This window comes from Schistocerca americana, chromosome 1, assembly GCF_021461395.2.
Source record: "Schistocerca americana isolate TAMUIC-IGC-003095 chromosome 1, iqSchAmer2.1, whole genome shotgun sequence".
Taxonomy (NCBI): Eukaryota; Metazoa; Arthropoda; class Insecta; order Orthoptera; family Acrididae; genus Schistocerca; species Schistocerca americana.
In genome coordinates, this window is record NC_060119.1 from 141,560,020 (window position 1) to 141,577,361 (window position 17,342).

Here is a 17,342-nt window from a genome sequence, read left to right on the forward strand (position 1 = left end):
TGCCGGGAGCACAGCTTAACGAACCTTGTATATGTCACCTGGACAAAGAGATCTGTCTCTTTTGTTCGATAGCTATCTGTCTGTTAGGCTGGTGACAGAAACGACTCCTCTGATCGCTTCCGTTTCACACGTGGGTCTTAGAGTACGCTGAGTGGAGCATCGCTCTGGTACTAGCCATTGGTGAGTGTGGTTCATAGCTCTTAAGTAAGGAGTATGCTACCAGTGATGAGATGGGTCGCATCTTTAACTGCGGTCTTCATGTGTTGAGTCGATGGAGATACTCAATTTCTCCAGCCTAACTGAAGTGTTCCTATTAATTCATCGGGGTGTTCCATGCAATGCTAATTTTATAATTTAATCGTGCTCGAAGTTTGCTTTGTTCGTTAGGAACATTGCTGTGTGGAGTGTGCTCCACGGAATATATTTAGGCTGAGGTAGGGTACTTTTGACCTTGTGTGAATGCGGGAGTCATTGTGACTTCACGCGTGTGCAATAATTCTTCTCATTTATTCTAGTTGTCTTTGGCCTGTTATTTATTCTACTTATCTTTCGCCTGTTATAGTGTCTGCCTCGTTCTTGTTGTCCCATGTGTTTCTGTTTCTTTGGGCCTTCAGCCCCATTACCTCGTCTCTATATGTTATCCCGTCTCGTTTAATTGATCAGTGCCGGATAATGTAATTGAGCTATTGGACCTTTGTGTTTTGTGGGAACTTTTGGTAACTGCCATTGTTTAGTGGAGGCCACTGTTTGCTGGAACCATTGTTGTCTTTCACCTTGCTTGTTTTGATAACAATTCAGTGTCATTCATGATCTCTTCATTCCTGTAGTCGTATTCCCTCATTGATTCCATACTTCCTGCGATTTTACATTTAATTCTGTTTGGAACGGTTAAATATATGATTATTCCACTGCGTGGTCAGTTCGGTTCATTGTATGTTGTGTGTGTGAATTCTCGCGTCGTGTATTTATGATAAGAAGATGTTTCAGTCTGTATAAACCTCTTTGAGGTTAGTGCATGGACGTAATTGTGGTACTTCGTTTGTCTGAACCTAGTCTTTTTTCGTGTGAATCTTCATTGGATGAATGAAGTCGTTTGTTTCCTGTTCCTTTTCTTCTATTTCCCATCATGTACATACAAAGTAATTTTATTTTCTCAAAGCAGATTAATTTACTTTATGTTCAGGCATCAGTTAAGAATGTTGATAGGATGTCCACCACTGATTCTTTGTGGCTATCCATGAATAAATATGTTTAGTAAAAGCTCATATCGTGTGTCCTGTTACCTTCCTTCTTTTTTGCAAGTTAATGTATTTTGAAATACTAGCCTGGTCTTACATGCTGCCCAAAGACAAGTTGTTGGTTAATTTTTGAGTTTAATTATCAATATTATGTTCTCTGATTTTTTCTCTAGTTCACTACCGTTAACGTCTTTTTACCCTTTCTTTTGAACAAATAATCTAACAATTTCCAGTTAAGTCTTTTCTCGTATATTAATTAAGGCTGGACAGGTAGGGACGCTATGATAAAATTAAGCATTTTACTTTGAAGGTAGTTTAACCATAGTTCGTACCCAAATATTAAGTGTACATGCAAACTGGTACTAACATACATCAGTTTAGTCAAGTACCTAAAGAAGGATATAGACTTGTAGCTTTTAATGATATTTACTATTTTATGAATGTCTTTAGTATAAAATCAACACAGCAATAAAGAACAGGTCATTGTCATCAGTTACTTTAGGTGATTCGTTATTATGTTGTACAGGCACCTTCATATTTAACAGAAAGAATGCAGAAAGTTGTACCTAGTAATTCTACCAGTATAGTCTGGGAACATAATTCTGAAAGGGGAGAATCCACGAAATGGGTTTCCCCAATGCTCAATCTTAGGTTCACTATTGTTCCTCATATATGTAAACGATGTTCCATCTAATATACGACAAGCCGAATTAGTTCTTTTTCAGATAACACTGGTACTGTTTTCAATCCAAGCATGCATACAGTAACAAAAAAAATGGTAAACAAAGTTCTTTAAAGTATCACTGACTGATTTTCTGCGAATGGTTTCACACTCATTAAAAAAAAACAAAAAAAAACAAAAAAAAACATATTTAGGTCTGCACATTCAGGGGTACTACACCTATGATAAGTGTAACACATGGTGAGGAAATAGTAAATAGGTTTGAAACTTCAAAATCCTTAGGTGTCCATATTGATGAGTACTTAAATTCGAAAAAGCACATGTTGGAATTTCTAAAACATCTTAGTTCAGCCACATTTGCCCTTAGAATCATTGCAAATCTTGGGGAGAGACAAATCAGTAAGTTGAAAAATTTTGTATATTTTCATTCAGTAACATCATATAGAATAAGGTTCTGGGCTAACATATCCTTCAGAAAGAAAGTCTCCACTGCGCAGAAACGTGCTATAAGAATAATATGTGGAGCTCACCCACAATCATTACAATGTACAACTTTCTGCATTCTTTTTGTTGGATATGAAGGTGCCTGTACAACATAATAACCAATCACATCTGTTTAAGAAGCTGGGTATTCTGCCTACTGCTTCACAATATATTTGTTCCCGCTTGAAGTTTGTTGTAAATAAACAACCACAGTTGAAAAGAAACAATGATGTGCATAAATACAATAAGAGAAGGAAAAATGACATTCATTACTCCACATTAACGTTGTCTTTAGCACAAAGAGGGATGCACAGTGCTGCAATAAAAATTTTTGATCACTTCCCCAGCGATACAAAATATCTGACAGACAGCAAAGTAAAATTTGAAAACAAACAGGAAGTTTCTCCTTGACAACTCCTTCTATTCCGTAGAAGAATTTCTATTCCTGTAATGAATAAAAGGCGGTTGTTAGGACTTACTAACTCGCAACATTTGAATATCTTTTTTTCTTTTTGGAATAAAACTTAATGTTCAGAATGTAACCGTATATACAAATTGAAGTACAATGTGAATGTAGAATAACTCGATCCACATCATTACAATCTACTGTGCAAAATGATCGACGGAATATGGAACTAATTAACTGACCTGTGAGAACGCTCCTGCATACAGGGTGAGTGACGTGACAGCTTGATAAGCTACTGAGCGAATAGACATCGAAATATTGTGGAGCTATGCAAAGGACTTTTGTAACCTTCCCTGATGTCCGCGTGCTTGAGGAAAACGTGAAGTTATTTTCCTGGGTGACCGGCGTCACGTTTCACTGTATTGTCAACAGAGGCCTTACAGGTCATGCGATGGGGCAAAGGCGTGCTGATAAGACGCACGCGGAGATAGTTCGCGGGGATTCCACGATGTGCGATCTAGCGTATATAAACCGCAGCCACATTCTAGGTGGATACAGTCTGTAGCCTGACCAAGCCCATACTTCGGGTCAGCCTTCTCGAGTGCTTGTACTCTTTCAGTCTCTCCCGACGCAACCACAAGTAAGTGTCGGATTATTTCCGGTTTCGCATGTATTCCATTAGTTGCACACTATTTTACATTTTTCGTAACAACCAATAGTAAACTTGTCTTTAGCCCGAAAACTGGTTTGTTACAGGTCTCTCAACGCTAGTCGATCCCGTGTAATCCTTTTCATCTCAACCACCGCAACCTACGTCCATTTGAATTTGCTTGCTGTATTCAAGCGTTGGTATCCCTCACAACTTTTATTGCTAGCATATCCCCCCTTACTAAACTGACAATTCCTTGACTCCAGGGTGTGTCATGACAAACGATCCCTTCTTTGGTCATATTGTGGCACAAGTTTTTTTCCCCATTTCGATTCGGAACATACACGTTAATTATTCTATCTACCCACCTAATCTTCAGTATTCTTCTGTATCATCACATTTCAAAAGCTTCAGGAACCGCTTCCTATTACAAAATGTTATTACATTGCTCTATTAATATTAATTATAAGATGAGCTAAAATACTTTTTATTAAGACTAATGCTACAACATCTTGGTATATTGAGAAACGCGTCTGTAGTACTATTATAAAGTTTACAATTTAAGCAGCAGTCAGTCACATGTATGGTTTAAAAATTTGTTTACTCATACCACGGTTGCTGCTTAAACTAGAAATATTATAATTTTAAGTATTTCTTTGAAGATACCCATTCAGTGAAGTAGGAGGAGCTGTTGTTAGTAAGTCCTTTTATTCAGTCTTAAACTCCACCTCATTACCCATTAGACAACTTAATAAGTTCTGGCATACTGCTAAATGCATCCGACTCCATTGTATATTACTGTTGAGCTCCTGAAGTCTTCGTTGAGCTTCTGTTTTATGGTATTTTTTGAGAAAAGTGAATTATTGCTAAAGACAAATGATATTAATGAACCTAATTGTTCTGAAGCAGTTGTCAAAATGTAACATTTTTAAAGACTTTTGCAGCATATTCTAGATATACCGCCAATTGGAATTCTTATAATACACTCACGCATTGTGAAAATATTTGTCGAGTTCCCCCTGAACATTATTCTGTAACTGCAGATTAAAGTAATTCGTTCATTTTTAAATCACCTATAGCAGTAATCATGCGTACTGTACATGTAACTGCACAAATGCACTTCATCATTTCTGGGGTGGAGGTTGATAATTAAGGTTGCAAACTGTCTGTTGTCCCAAAATGTGATCACTTTCTACTTCTTGTATTTAATTTTTAATACAGATTGTTTTATAGCTTTTAAGTTCTATGATTATTACTGGATTGCATGTACTGAGTCTCTCTGTCTCTCTCTCTCTCTCTCTCTCTCTCTCTCTCTCTCTCTCTCTCTCTCTATCCATTTATTCGATTCTGACTCTCCGTGACCCACGAACCAAAGCGCGCCAGTTTCTTCTGTTCTGCACTTTCTCCCGCAGACTTTCCAGTTTCTAATCCATTACTTCTGTGATTCAGTCGATACATACCATACTTTGCCGCTTTCTTCTTCTGTTGTCAATCTTCCCCAGCATTAACGTCTTATAATACGCTCATCGCAGGTCAGTTTTTGTTTCAGTATCAGATCTTTCAAGGAGCAATCTGGTCTTATTTGTTGTAATCTGACCTATTCGTTCTCCTTGCGGTTCATGGAACTCTAAGGAGCTTCCTACAATACCACAATTCAAAGGAATCTGTGCCGTTCAGCCTTTCTTATTGTCCAGCTATCTCATCCGTATGTCACAACTGCAAAGACCGTAGCCCTAACTATACGGTCCTTTGTTGTTAAAGTTAAGTCGCTACTCTTCAAAACACTGTCACGGGTGGACATTACGTTCCTGCCGAATAGCAAGCGTCTCTTGATTTCGTAGCTCAATCACCATCACCAGAAATCTGGGAGTCGTGAGAACTGAATACAGAAACTACCTCACTTTTTCTGCACCTTTATATCATGAAGTGATAATAATTTTTCGTTTTCTTGACAGTCAGCATTAGATCAGTCTTTATACTTCGGTAAGCGGATCGTTCATCTTCTTCAACTTCCGCCATTATTATGGTATCATCAGCTTATCTAAAGTTCTTTATATTTATCCCAGCTACTTTAATTCCAGTTTCTTCCTCATCTAGCCTAGCATTGCTCATAAGGTGCTCTGCACAGAGATTTAATAAATGATGTTCGACGTTATCGAATATTTTGTTGCCTTTTCAGTAAGAGTTGTTGCTATTTGTGTACCATCTGTAAAAAAAGGCAAAATTAGCATCTACTGACGATACAAGTTTGTGAGCAATACTGGATACAAAATAGAACCCAGCGGAACACTTTTTCTTAATGTTTCAAAATTATAAGTGTTAATTGGTATGTGTGGGACTGGAAACTACTAAACCACGCTTTCTGTCATGCTTATAAGATAAAAACGACGAACGCACTTCTACTTTCCCACAATGTTTAACTTTTGAATGTGGATATCATGGTTTACACCAGGAGTGGCCAAGAATTCCGCCCACAGGCCGTGCCGTGACACGAATGCCATAGAGCGCAGCCGGGCTGGGTCACGATTTCTGCACCGCCACACCAAGCTGAACGTGAGGTAGAAACTGCGAACGGGCCGCATTTAAATGGCCATGCAGACGCATTGCGTAGGACTTGGTTTTATATTTCATAGTTTTCAACTACACACATAAAAGGCAAAAATTATTTTCAGTGTTATTTAACTTTTTTTAGCACAGTGAAGGCACATAATTTTTATCTGGTACCAACTGGTGACATACGGACAGGCGCAAACAATTTCATAAATTTTCGCACTCAAGACGCCGCATAATGTGAATTATTTAGTTTCATAATCGAAAAAACGTTTTTAACGCACACATGCTGATCATCGCATTATGCGGATGTGGAAATTCTACCCGAGAAAGCAATGTAAACATCCCAGACAGCGTTAACGTTAAAGGGATTTGTCTTTAAACCAGGACTTACCTTGCAGGTCAGTGAGTCACATCTGCAGATGCTCAATGTAGCTTTCAAACGAAATGGCAAACGGTCTCAAAAACAGATGTAAGGTTGGCAGTGTCCTTAAAACGAGTAGAAAACATGCAAATCTTTCAAGACCACAATGTGTTTTTCAAAACTCGCATTTTATCCAACGCCAGTGAACTTAGGGAACTGGACTGCGTTTCTCAGAATGAATCCCTTCCAAAACGCGATTTTTTCTTTACACATATCCCCAAAAACTTAGAAACAAGTTGTTTCTCTCCTTGCAGTGTCCTACTGTAGGTGGTATGCAGTTACGTCCACTTGAAATGCGAGGTCTGCAATCGATTGCAGATGTTCTAATTATCGTTCCAGCACTCCATTTTCCTTCATATATTCAACGATAGTAAGTTTTTAATCGAAAAATCGTCCCAAGAATGACTCTTGACCAACTTGCTTTGCAATAATATGTAAAAGCTCCATTGTCTTCGTTCAGTTCTATCGACAACTCTAGCAACTGCGACTTCAGAACTTTTCTGTTCGTATCACCAATCTCTCCACGTGCTCCATGACTGCAGATTTTGCAAAACGCGCTACTTGAGGTAGACAATAATGAATCCCGTCAGTCGATAGTTGTAAATTTTGTGGTTTTCATTGTCAATTAACTTTCAGTTCTTTCTGCACGGTATTGTAATATCGTTTCATAGGAAATTTGCAATACCCGTCGCTTAATCCCGAACTTAATAAAGTTGTACCGACCTAAAAATGTCATACCACTAGACTAAATGAAACGTGGCACTGTATCGGCTGCTTCCGAGAAGAACCGTGTAAACCCCAGTGTCAGGGCGCGCCTTGCCTTGCCCTGCCCGCAACCCGCACAACCTGCACGCGTGAAATTTGGAACACCGTGGCCGGCCCTGGTTGACACAGTCAAGTCTTCGCCAACTGACAAAGATTTCCAACAGCAATAATTTTAGGAATTCGGTCATCGTCCTGAGCGAAATCCACATTGTCCAGAAGTTGTTTTTGTTGCTTGTTATAACCACTTGTTCTTTCTGTCTTCCAGAAAAGGGAAAGATGCTGCGTAACCTGTTGGTGAGCGCCTCGCGTTCTCTGGTGCCCATGAGCAGGCAGAGCCGTCTGGTGGCTACTCAGGCTGCCGCAGCCGTTCAGCAGGTACGTCCAACACTTAAGACTGGGGCCCCACTAGCTTAGCCTTACACATGCCTGTCCTCCCCACTGCTTTAGGACCTATTAAATTCCTTGTTCCACGTTTCTCTGCTGAAGAGATAGCTATGCAAAGAAATTCTTTAATTATGATGCCGCCGGCCGGAGTGGCCGAGTGGTTCAAGGCGCTAGTGTCAAAGCGCCTGACCGCTACAGTCGCAGGTTCGAATCCTGCCTCGCGCGTGGATGTTTGTGATGTCCTTAGGTTAGTTAGGTTTAAGTAGTTCTAAGTTCTAGGGGACTGATGACCCCAGCAGTTAAGTCCCATAGTCCTCAGAGCCATTTGAACCATTTTTTAGAACCATATGAAATTTGTTTCGAGGGATTGAAATGCACTTGCATGAGATGGTTCTGGATGATTTTCTGCACCTTTGTTTCCTTCTGTTTCATTTTCTTGCTTTTGCTGCTGTTCGTTTCTCTCACGAGTCGCGGGCGGATAGTACACGGACTAGACAGTACAAAGATACTTGCTCGCTGTTCACAGTCCGGATAATCGCGAATCCGTGTAACCGAGGACCGTGTAATCGCGTCTCCATTGTATCAAACAAAATATATGACTGGGTTGAGGATTTCATAACAGGAAGAACGCAGCATGTAATCCAAGATTGAAAGTGGAAGTAAATGCAGGTGGGCCTTAGGTAACTGTGTTGCGACTCTTGTTGTTCATGTTGTATGTTAATGACATGGCAGACAGTATTTACAGTAACCTCGGCCTTTACGCAGACGATGCAATAATCTACAATGGAGCACTGTTTGAAAATAATCGCACTAATGTCCAGTCAGGTCTTGAGAAAAGTTCAATGTAATGCAAAGATTGGCAATCTGTTTTAAATGTTCACAAGCGTAAACCTGTGCAGTTAACGGAACGCAGAAAAGAAGTACCGTACAAAATCAGTGCATTACAATTAGAAGCAGCCGGCTCACATAAATACCAAGATGTAACAGTTTGTAGAGATATGAAATGGAACGGTTACATAGGCTCATTCGTGAAAAGGCAGATGGCAAATATCGGATCGGTGACAGGATGCGGGAAAAATGCAGTTAATCTACAAAGGAGACTGCTTAAGAATCACTAGTGCGTTCCATCTTAGAATATTGCTCAGTATCCGGGACACATACCATGGGACTAGCAGTAGATATTGAACATAAACACAGAAGAACGGGAAGTGACAGGTTTTCCTCACGAGAGGAAGTCATGGAAATGCTGAAAAACCTGAATTGGCAGACGCTAAAAGGCTACTTTCAAAGTTTCAGGAAGGAGTATTAAGTGACGTATGTAGAGCGTAATATTGAGCCCATACTTATCATTCCCGTACGGGCCGCTAAGATTTGAATAATTGTTGCATTTACAGAGGCGAGGCAGTGATTCTTCCCCCGCTCTATACGCGACTCGAATGGGTAGAAAGCCTAAAACCCCTGGCATGCGCTTCATGGTGGTTTGCAGAGTATCTATGTAGATGTAGATGTATAAGGTGGAAAGTGAAGCAGATATCAAACATCATCTGCGACAGGATTCTTTGTACGTGTGGATACTGTGAACGAACACATACATGTACTCCAATTCAGTCTATAAGTCTTGTAAGCCAACATATCAGGAAATGGAAAAACCCTTCAGTCCCACACAATTACTATGTCCAGAACAACAAGAAAAACCAATAGTCACCCAAGTTGCACCATCACGAATTTCAACTTGAAAATGCCTATATACTGATTACACCTGCAGCTTTTGCCATCATGTGGGACGAGTTGAAGAGATGGGACTCTCTTCGAAAGATAAGTTTTTATTGTTCGGTGTTGAGCATTTTATTGTCTCGTATTTTACTTGATATTTCGAACAATGTCTGATATCATGTTGGAATAAACGTGCTAGTGGTCAGCTTTCCGTTGACATCGAGTAGGACTGTAGGCTTCATCAGCGCTGTAAGCAGGACACTTTGGGACAAAGTAGCTAGTGGTGGAAAGAAATTCACTGACAATGCGTACTAGGTAAATTCGTTGCAGTAATTTGTGATCCCAACAGTTCCTCTGAAGTGATTTACAATGACTTGCAGTCGATTTTGGGCCAACGATAACGGCACTAGTAGTAATGTGAATGACTGCTGTTGTTTGCAGCACCCAAAACCCGTGGCGACTGTGGACGGTGATCTGGTGTCGCTACACCTGCCCTCTGGGGAGCACCACAAGCTCCCCACCATGTGGTTCAGGGACAACTGCCAGTGCCCCAAGTGCTTCAACAGCCAGCAGATGTCGCGCATCATCTACTGGGACGAGCTGGACACAAGCGTCAAGCCCACCGACGTACAGGTAAGTGCCAATTCCTTATCCTCTAGGTCGACAATAAGCCAAGTTTCTCACTTTAAAAAAGTAAGCATGTAAATTACCTGAAGATTTCAGTGACTAAGTTGCCTCCGTCTCTCGATGGATCCCTCCCCTCGTCGGTACTTGACTCCCACTGCTATGTATGGATCACGCGTGCATGTAGACGTGAATTTTCAATAGTAGAAGAATAACGGGGGCGGACTGTAACCTTCGCTTTTCAACTGGGCTCTGAAAAAGGAGATCGGTGAAAATCCGACACGAAATGTATCAAACTGGGGACCAAAAGATAATACCTATGAAAATTGCCTTACATTCGCAGACGGCATTTCCTTGATAACAGATACACCAGGAAATGCCAAAACCTAAATAGGAAAAGTGAGTTTAAAAGTTGCTTTCCCAGAGATAGAATTTATAACAAACATTAAAAATCGTTCACAGAAATTACTCATAAATCAAAACAAAACAAAGGAAGTCGGCTCTTTCAAACATTTGGTCGAGTTACTGAGCATTAAAGACAGTGAGAAGGACAGTGTCGAGATAAGAGTAAATAAGACGAACATTGCATTCCAGAATACCAGAAACATACACAAGTAGAGGACTCTGGCGTGTGACACCAAGATTAAACATCATAGTAAAATAGTGAGACTCGAAGCTCTCTACGGTTCCGAATCGCTATAACTAGTGCGGCAGGATGCATAAATAAAATCACGAAAATGGTATGCAAACTGGTTAGAAGCATACTTGGCCCAAGGGCAACAATTAGCACAGAAATCTATGAACATGTAAAGAACACAATGCACCATCTTCAAAAGAAGAATGTTGTTCTTTGGACATGTACAAGTATGAGGACACGCTGACGAAGCATATCTGTAATACAGTTATGAACCTGAAACGATAACTGGGTTAGTTTACACGGACACTGAAAGAACTCAAAGAAGCAACCATCAACATAATTGACATACATAACAGGACTTTATTAATGAACAAAATTCAGAAAGTTGTCTTCAGTAACGAACAAGAAAGGTCTATGCTTCAAAAAGTGCGCGAAGCAGAGATCGGAACACATGAAACGAATGTGGGCGAAGAGGAAGAAGACTGTGTGCAGCCAGAATTGAAATATTGTTTTAACGTGCGCCGTAAACTCCTATTCGAATAAATAAATAATAAAAAAAGCACTCCGTCGTCAGGCAACGAGTGGCCTACCGCGACCATCCGACCGCCGTGTCATCCTCGGTGGAGGATGCGGATAGGAGGGGCGTGGGGTCAGCACACCGCTCTCCCGGTCGTTACGATGGTATTCTTGACCGAAGCCGCTACTACTCTGTCGAGTAGCTCCTAAATTGGTATCACGAGGCTGAGTGCACCCCGAAAAATGGCAACAGCGCATGGCAGCCCGGATGGTCACCCATCCAAGTGCCGACCACGCCCGACAGCGCTTAACTTCGGTGATCTCACGAGAACCGGTGTATCCACTGCGCCAAGGCCGTTGCCAAATAAACAATAATAAAAAAAATTAATTATAATGAGGACAATGAACTTCAGCTAAAAGACACTTTATGAACCTTGATTTATTTTTATAATCACGACACTTTCCTAGAACTTATTTTCAGACGCTCACTCTTACGTGTGTTTATACCTAATCGTCTGGAGCAGCAACGCCTTTCAAATATTGCAAATGGGAATCTTTTCATTAGGTGAAACAACCATGTTCACAGCTAAACTTCACGGAAAATTTGTGGTGGGACTCCGTATTCTACTCTTTTTGATAGGCGGACGAAGAAAAGTTAGCTGTGAAGTGGTCGGACGGCCACAGGAGCGAGTTCACGCTGGAGTGGCTCAAAGACCGCAGCTTACTGCCGGAAGACCAGAGGAAGTGGCTCGACACGACCTACAGGCTCCCAAAGGTTGCCTGGAACGCCGAAAACTACAACTCCATCCTCCAGAGATTCAAGTACAGCGACGTTGTAAACAGGTAAGAACTAAATCAATAAATGAGCCACTGTTGCGTGGCGGAACGAAATACTGGGAAACCATCACATGACTGTGCACGGTTTCTGCTCTACGACTTTCGATTACGTAAACTTCGCAAATTATTTTCGCTGTTGCAAGGAAGTGAATCTACATTGAGACAGTTAACTGTGTATAATTTTAGAACTTTATATTCCGATAGAATGTGCTTCCGGATGAAAAGCTATGGATAACAAATTTATGCAAGATCATTAATTTACCCCTTTCCCGCTCCCCATGAAACTAATCTAAAGTCACATTTTTTTCATATTCTGGAGTCACTCATTAAGCCAAAAGAACTACTGATGAACATTACACAAACATTTTTTTTTCTGTTTTCATTAGTCTACTGACTGGTTTGATGTGATCTACCTTGATTTCTTCTCTTGTGGCACCTCAGAGTAGCAATCACACTCATTGTGGAACCACGCGACCGCTACGGTCGCAGGTTCGAATCCTGCCTCGGGCATGGATGTGTGTGATGTCCTTAGGTTAGTTAGGTTTAAGTAGTTCTAATTTCTAGGGGACTGATGACCTCAGATGTTAAGTCCCATAGTGCTCAGAGCCATCTAAATCATTTTTTTTGCCTTTCTTCTCTTGACTTCCAGCAAGGAACACCTTCGAGGTTGGCTTGAAGCTATGGCTGTATATGGTGTCGCTATAGTGTACGACACACCACCAACAGAAGAGTCATTGCTGGAATTGGGAGACAAAGTGATGTTCCCAAGAAGGACGCATTATGGGTAAAATTCATTACATATTTTTTGCTGTTTAATAATTGCTTTGGTTCTCTGTTTGAAGGATTTACTATTTTGTGTCAGCGAAAAATTGTTAAGACATAAAATACACAAACTCATATCCAATGTTCGTTAAATTTGCAGCGTGCAGTTCCACATAAGGGACAAACCCAACGCCACAAATGTGGCGTATCTTAAGGAGAAGCTAGAGATGCACACCGACCTCATGTACTACGAGTACAAACCTGGGGTAAGACTCTCACACCAACCTACAGTAAACAATAATGAGTACTTGAAATTCTGTAGGTAGAAACAGCTCCGAGTCTCAAGTAATATGAACAACACCTTTTTGCTTTTCAGATAAACATGCTGCACTGTCTGGTTCAGACAGAGGGAGCTGGAGGTGATAACCTATTGGCTGATGCTTATTACCTGAGCGAAAAGCTGAAAGTTACAAACCCAGAGGCTTACAAAGCTCTTAGCACGGTCCCTGTTACGTGGGCAGACATCGGAGAGGACGGAGGGAAGACGTTCTACAGCTTGTACAGGGCACCTGTCATATGGTAAGTCCAGTACAAGAATAGTGTAGTGCGCACCTGCGACACAGGAGTTGTATTGAATACGTAAGTACTGAAGGTTGCCATGAGTTAGACTCTGTTAGAACATGTGCCACAATTAAACTGAAATTTACTTGAGCATGCAGAGTGTACTCCACATAGCAACAGATAATAGTGTAAGATTTTTCAATCTTGTACAGGGTGAGCAAAATCAAAACTGGCCCAGAAAGTATTTCGTGCGCTTTAAAACAGGCAACCCAACTTATACCATCTGGCACTAGAGTGGAAGATGCAAGTTGGGCTGTCTGTATTGAGGTGGATCAAATATTTTCCGGGCCAGTTTTATTTTGCCACCCAGTGTAAATGTGTTTTACGCTTGACGACAGTGATGCAAAATGACTAATATTACAGAGGAGTCAAAAAAAATATATCCACTGTTTATAAGTCCATAACTTGCAAACTAATTGGCGGAGTCGTCTCATTTTTGGTGAAAGTGTACCTTAATGTCCAACTTAAAGATATCACTGTAGGTGTTCGAAATGGTCATCGTTAACATCCACACACAAACGATGCCGCCGAACTGCACTACGAACTACTGACTGCAACGTGTTCAGTTGGATATTTGCACATGAATGTACGATGGATTCTCGAAGTTCATCCAATGTGCGTGGCTTTTATCGCTAAACGATGTCCATTAGTGTTCCCCACAGATAAGAGTCCAGAGGAGTTAGGTCTGGGGAACGTGGTGGATACTCCACAGCACCTCTACGGCCTATCCATCTTTGTGGTAGATTTTCATCGAGATACGCCCTAACACGATTTTGGTAGTGGGCTGGGGCACCATCTTGTTGAAAGTAAACTCTTCCGTCTCCATACAAGTCTCGGATGGCTGGTAAAATGGATGTCTGAGGCTTCTGAAGGTAGAACTCGCCGTTAACTGTCCCGTCAAAGAAGAATGGCCCAATCAAGCCACGGTAAGACAATCCACAGCACACATTTACTCAAGGCAAATTCACGACTTTGTCTAAATGGACATTTGGATTTTCAGCGGCCCAGTAGATGCAATTGTGGCGATTTGAGTTTGAACTGTGCCTCATCAGATCACACAATCATCTCTGCAAACTCTTCATCGTTGAGCACCATGTAAGTAAACCACTCGCAGTACTCCATTCTACGATCTGGGTCGTGCTCGTTCATTGCGTGTAGCAATCGTGGGATGTAGTACTTACGGGAGTTAGCTGGGCTTGTTAGTGTAACAGGTCGTCCATATCGTTGTTTGTGTACATCTTTAACACAGCCTTCGGCTTCAAATTTGTCTTGAATACGACGAATCGTTAACAGTGTCGGTGGGTCTGTTTGATACTCATTTCGCCATTGCCGTTGAACCTCATTAATGTTTTCGTACTTAAAATACCACTTCAAAACTGACTTCCTTTCATCGAATGTAAGCCTTGCGCCAGCCATGTTTACTCGAGTAACTAGGTGCAACTAAGAACAAAACCCTGTCTATCTGGCGACTGTCATCTGACAAAACAGAACAACGCAATACAACGCTTGTGTGGCGATTGCCGGAACTATAAACTATTACACGACCAAGGATGAGACAACTCCATCAATTAGTTTGCCAATTATGGACTTTTGAACAGTGGAGATTAATTTTTTTGGACCCCTCTGTATTTTAATGTGATGCCAATTTCGCTGCTACCCATTTTTTTGTTGTCTGGTGATCGTTTTGCTCGTAACTGGTAGCTAGTAAAGTTTTATCAGCAGATATTGGTGGTACATAAAACTAACTTTCTTTAATTATTGTTGGCAATTTCAAAGTTTGACACTGACCTACGTTTCGTCTGTTTTCAGTTTGACACCGAACACCATAATAAGCACCTATTCTAACAATGCTACTTCTTTTCAGTAATGACATGTTTGGCGAGTTCATGAGGATAAATTACAGCCAGCCTCAGAGATCTTCACACTTCAATGCCACTCTTGACCAGATTGTTGCCTGGTATAAAGCGTACGACGTCTTCACCAAAGAGTTACACAGCCCAAAGAATCAAGTTCGCTTCAAGACCCGTCCAGGTATTTTCAAGGCTAAAAACCTTCTAGTCATAAACAACATTGGTTTCTCCGATGATGTAAAGAGAATGTGTTGTGTAGTGTAGCCTGGCTGAATATCGTGTCCTGATTCCAGGAGAGATCCTGACATTCGACAACATCCGGCTGATCCACGCCCGTGAAGGCTACGACGACAAACCGGGCAACGAGAGGCACATCATAGGCCAGTTCCTCGACTGGGACGAAGTCTTCTCTCGCCTCAGAGTTCTCCGCAAGGAAGCGGGTCTCATTAAATACTAGTATTGCATCTTAATTCGCTCTCTGCGATATGAGCAAAATTCAGTGCCGTGGGAACTGTCTGGAAGACAGTTGTGACACTGCATCATCACAAGCGCCTGTGTTCAGCAAGGAATGTTCATGGACAAACTACCATTTGCCTGAAGTACTGAGATTGTGATGGAATATAGTCTCTTGTGTTCCGCAGCACAACGCTGTATGTGATTGTTACTAATTTAAACGTTTTGTATAATGTGTATATGTTTGTCATTACATTACATACTTAAGACTGATAAGACATGATTCAAGCTTGTGGAGCATTAGCCGTAGCTCCGTCATATGCATGTGGTTCACACTTTTATAGTTGTAAAATTGTTTAGTATTTATTTTTGCTCACAGAAATACAAAAAATAAATTATGTGTTGAAATTGATAGTTGAGCCTAAATCTGTCACACTTACCTTCCCCTCCCACGATCTGAACGTGGTTATTTTATCATTGTTGATGTAGCCTACAGTCCGAAGAGTGTTGTGATGTAGCACTTACCATGTGCAAATCTCATCATACAGCATAATTATTGCATCGTACCTCCGATCGACTGCTTACTTGTCTGTTTATAAGTCTCCGTCTGCCGCGCGGGATTAGCCGAGCGGTCTCAGGCGCTTCAGTCATGGACTGTGCGGCTAATCCCGGCGGAGGTTCGACTCCTCCCTCGGGCATGGGTGTGTATGTGTGTCCTTACGATAATTTAGGTTAAGTAGTGTGTAAGCTTAGGGTCTGATGACCTTAGCTGTTAAGTCCCGTAAGATTTCACACACACTGAAGTCTCCATCTACAGTTTTTACCACCCAACCGAAACACACTCATCCCTTCCAGTTAACTATGCCTTGACGCCTCAGGACATGATTTCCTATCAATCTATGCTTCCTAACCAAAATGTGTCATAATCAGAGGTAATTTTGATAAACGCGAGAATACTGCAAATAATTTACCGTGCAGTTTCCCGTGATGTTTTGGTAAGCAGAACAGATTAAAACAACAAACAGTAGCCCTACTTCGAATTGTATGTCTTCGTGGGTAACCTTGCGGTAACACACAATCAATATGGTTCAAAATAGCGCTGAGCACTATGGGACTTAACTTCTGAGGTCATCAGTCCCCTAGAACTTAGAACTACTTAAACCTAACTAACCTAAGGTTATACCACACACCTATGCCCGAAGCAGGATTCGAACCTGCGACCGTAACGGTCGCGCGGTTCCAGACTGTAGCGCCTAGAATCGCTCGGCCACCCCCGCCGGCCACAATCAATACGAAATCTATTCAAAAGAAATAATCATTCGCTCTCTATTCGCCAAGGCCTTCGATTGTGTACATCACGTAAGTAATAGAAAACTAGAGTATAAGAGGCAGTCTAATGAAAGCGGGATACATAGAAAAAATGGAAGTAAACTGTTTATTAGTTCAAAAATAATCGCCGTAACTGTTAATACATTTATCTCACTGTGAGAGAAGACGGTCAGTGGCTTCATTGAAAAATGTTTGCGTTTGCCTGCGGAACCTTGGTTGTATTCAGACGTGCACTCTTCGTCCGAAGCAAATCGACGACCACGAACTTCTTTCTTCAGGGCTCAAAAAATTGAAATCGCATTGGAAGAGACCGCGACTATATGAAGATTGTATAGTCTTCCCGCGAAAGTTCCTCAGCGTAGTCCAAATGCCCAGGAATGTTGACGGATTGGAATTATTCAGTTGCAGGATAATGCTCG

The 17,342-nt window shown here is 41.3% G+C and overlaps 1 protein-coding gene, 1 long non-coding RNA gene and 1 pseudogene across 2 annotated transcripts; 2 read left to right on the forward strand and 1 right to left on the reverse strand.

Moving 5' to 3' along the window:
* Nucleotides 1-3,319: 3,319 nt before the first annotated feature.
* Nucleotides 3,320-9,822, forward strand: LOC124621262. Its single transcript, XR_006980564.1, has 3 exons — nucleotides 3,320-3,449; nucleotides 7,463-7,572; nucleotides 9,736-9,822. It is a non-coding gene; the product is annotated as an uncharacterized LOC124621262 (long non-coding RNA).
* A 7-nt stretch (nucleotides 9,823-9,829) lies between these two features.
* On the forward strand, nucleotides 9,830-15,924 carry LOC124621273 (gamma-butyrobetaine dioxygenase-like). Its single transcript, XM_047147127.1, has 7 exons — nucleotides 9,830-9,927; nucleotides 11,712-11,914; nucleotides 12,558-12,692; nucleotides 12,831-12,936; nucleotides 13,047-13,249; nucleotides 15,156-15,322; nucleotides 15,435-15,924. The coding sequence occupies exons 1-7, from the start codon at nucleotides 9,868-9,870 to the stop codon at nucleotides 15,596-15,598; spliced, it is 1,038 nt and encodes a 345-aa protein (XP_047003083.1). The 5' UTR covers nucleotides 9,830-9,867; the 3' UTR covers nucleotides 15,599-15,924.
* On the reverse strand, nucleotides 11,316-11,433 carry LOC124561191 (annotated as a pseudogene).
* Nucleotides 15,925-17,342: the final 1,418 nt, after the last annotated feature.

Excerpts from the sequence above, each read along its gene's own strand:
- LOC124621273 (XM_047147127.1), top strand. The coding sequence starts at position 9,868 with ATGTCGCGCATCATCTACTGGGACGAGCTGGACACAAGCGTCAAGCCC. Across the intron at positions 11,915-12,557 it reads TACAGCGACGTTGTAAACAG|CAAGGAACACCTTCGAGGTT; the intron begins GTAAGAACTAAA and ends CTTGACTTCCAG. Across the intron at positions 13,250-15,155 it reads TACAGGGCACCTGTCATATG|TAATGACATGTTTGGCGAGT; the intron begins GTAAGTCCAGTA and ends ACTTCTTTTCAG.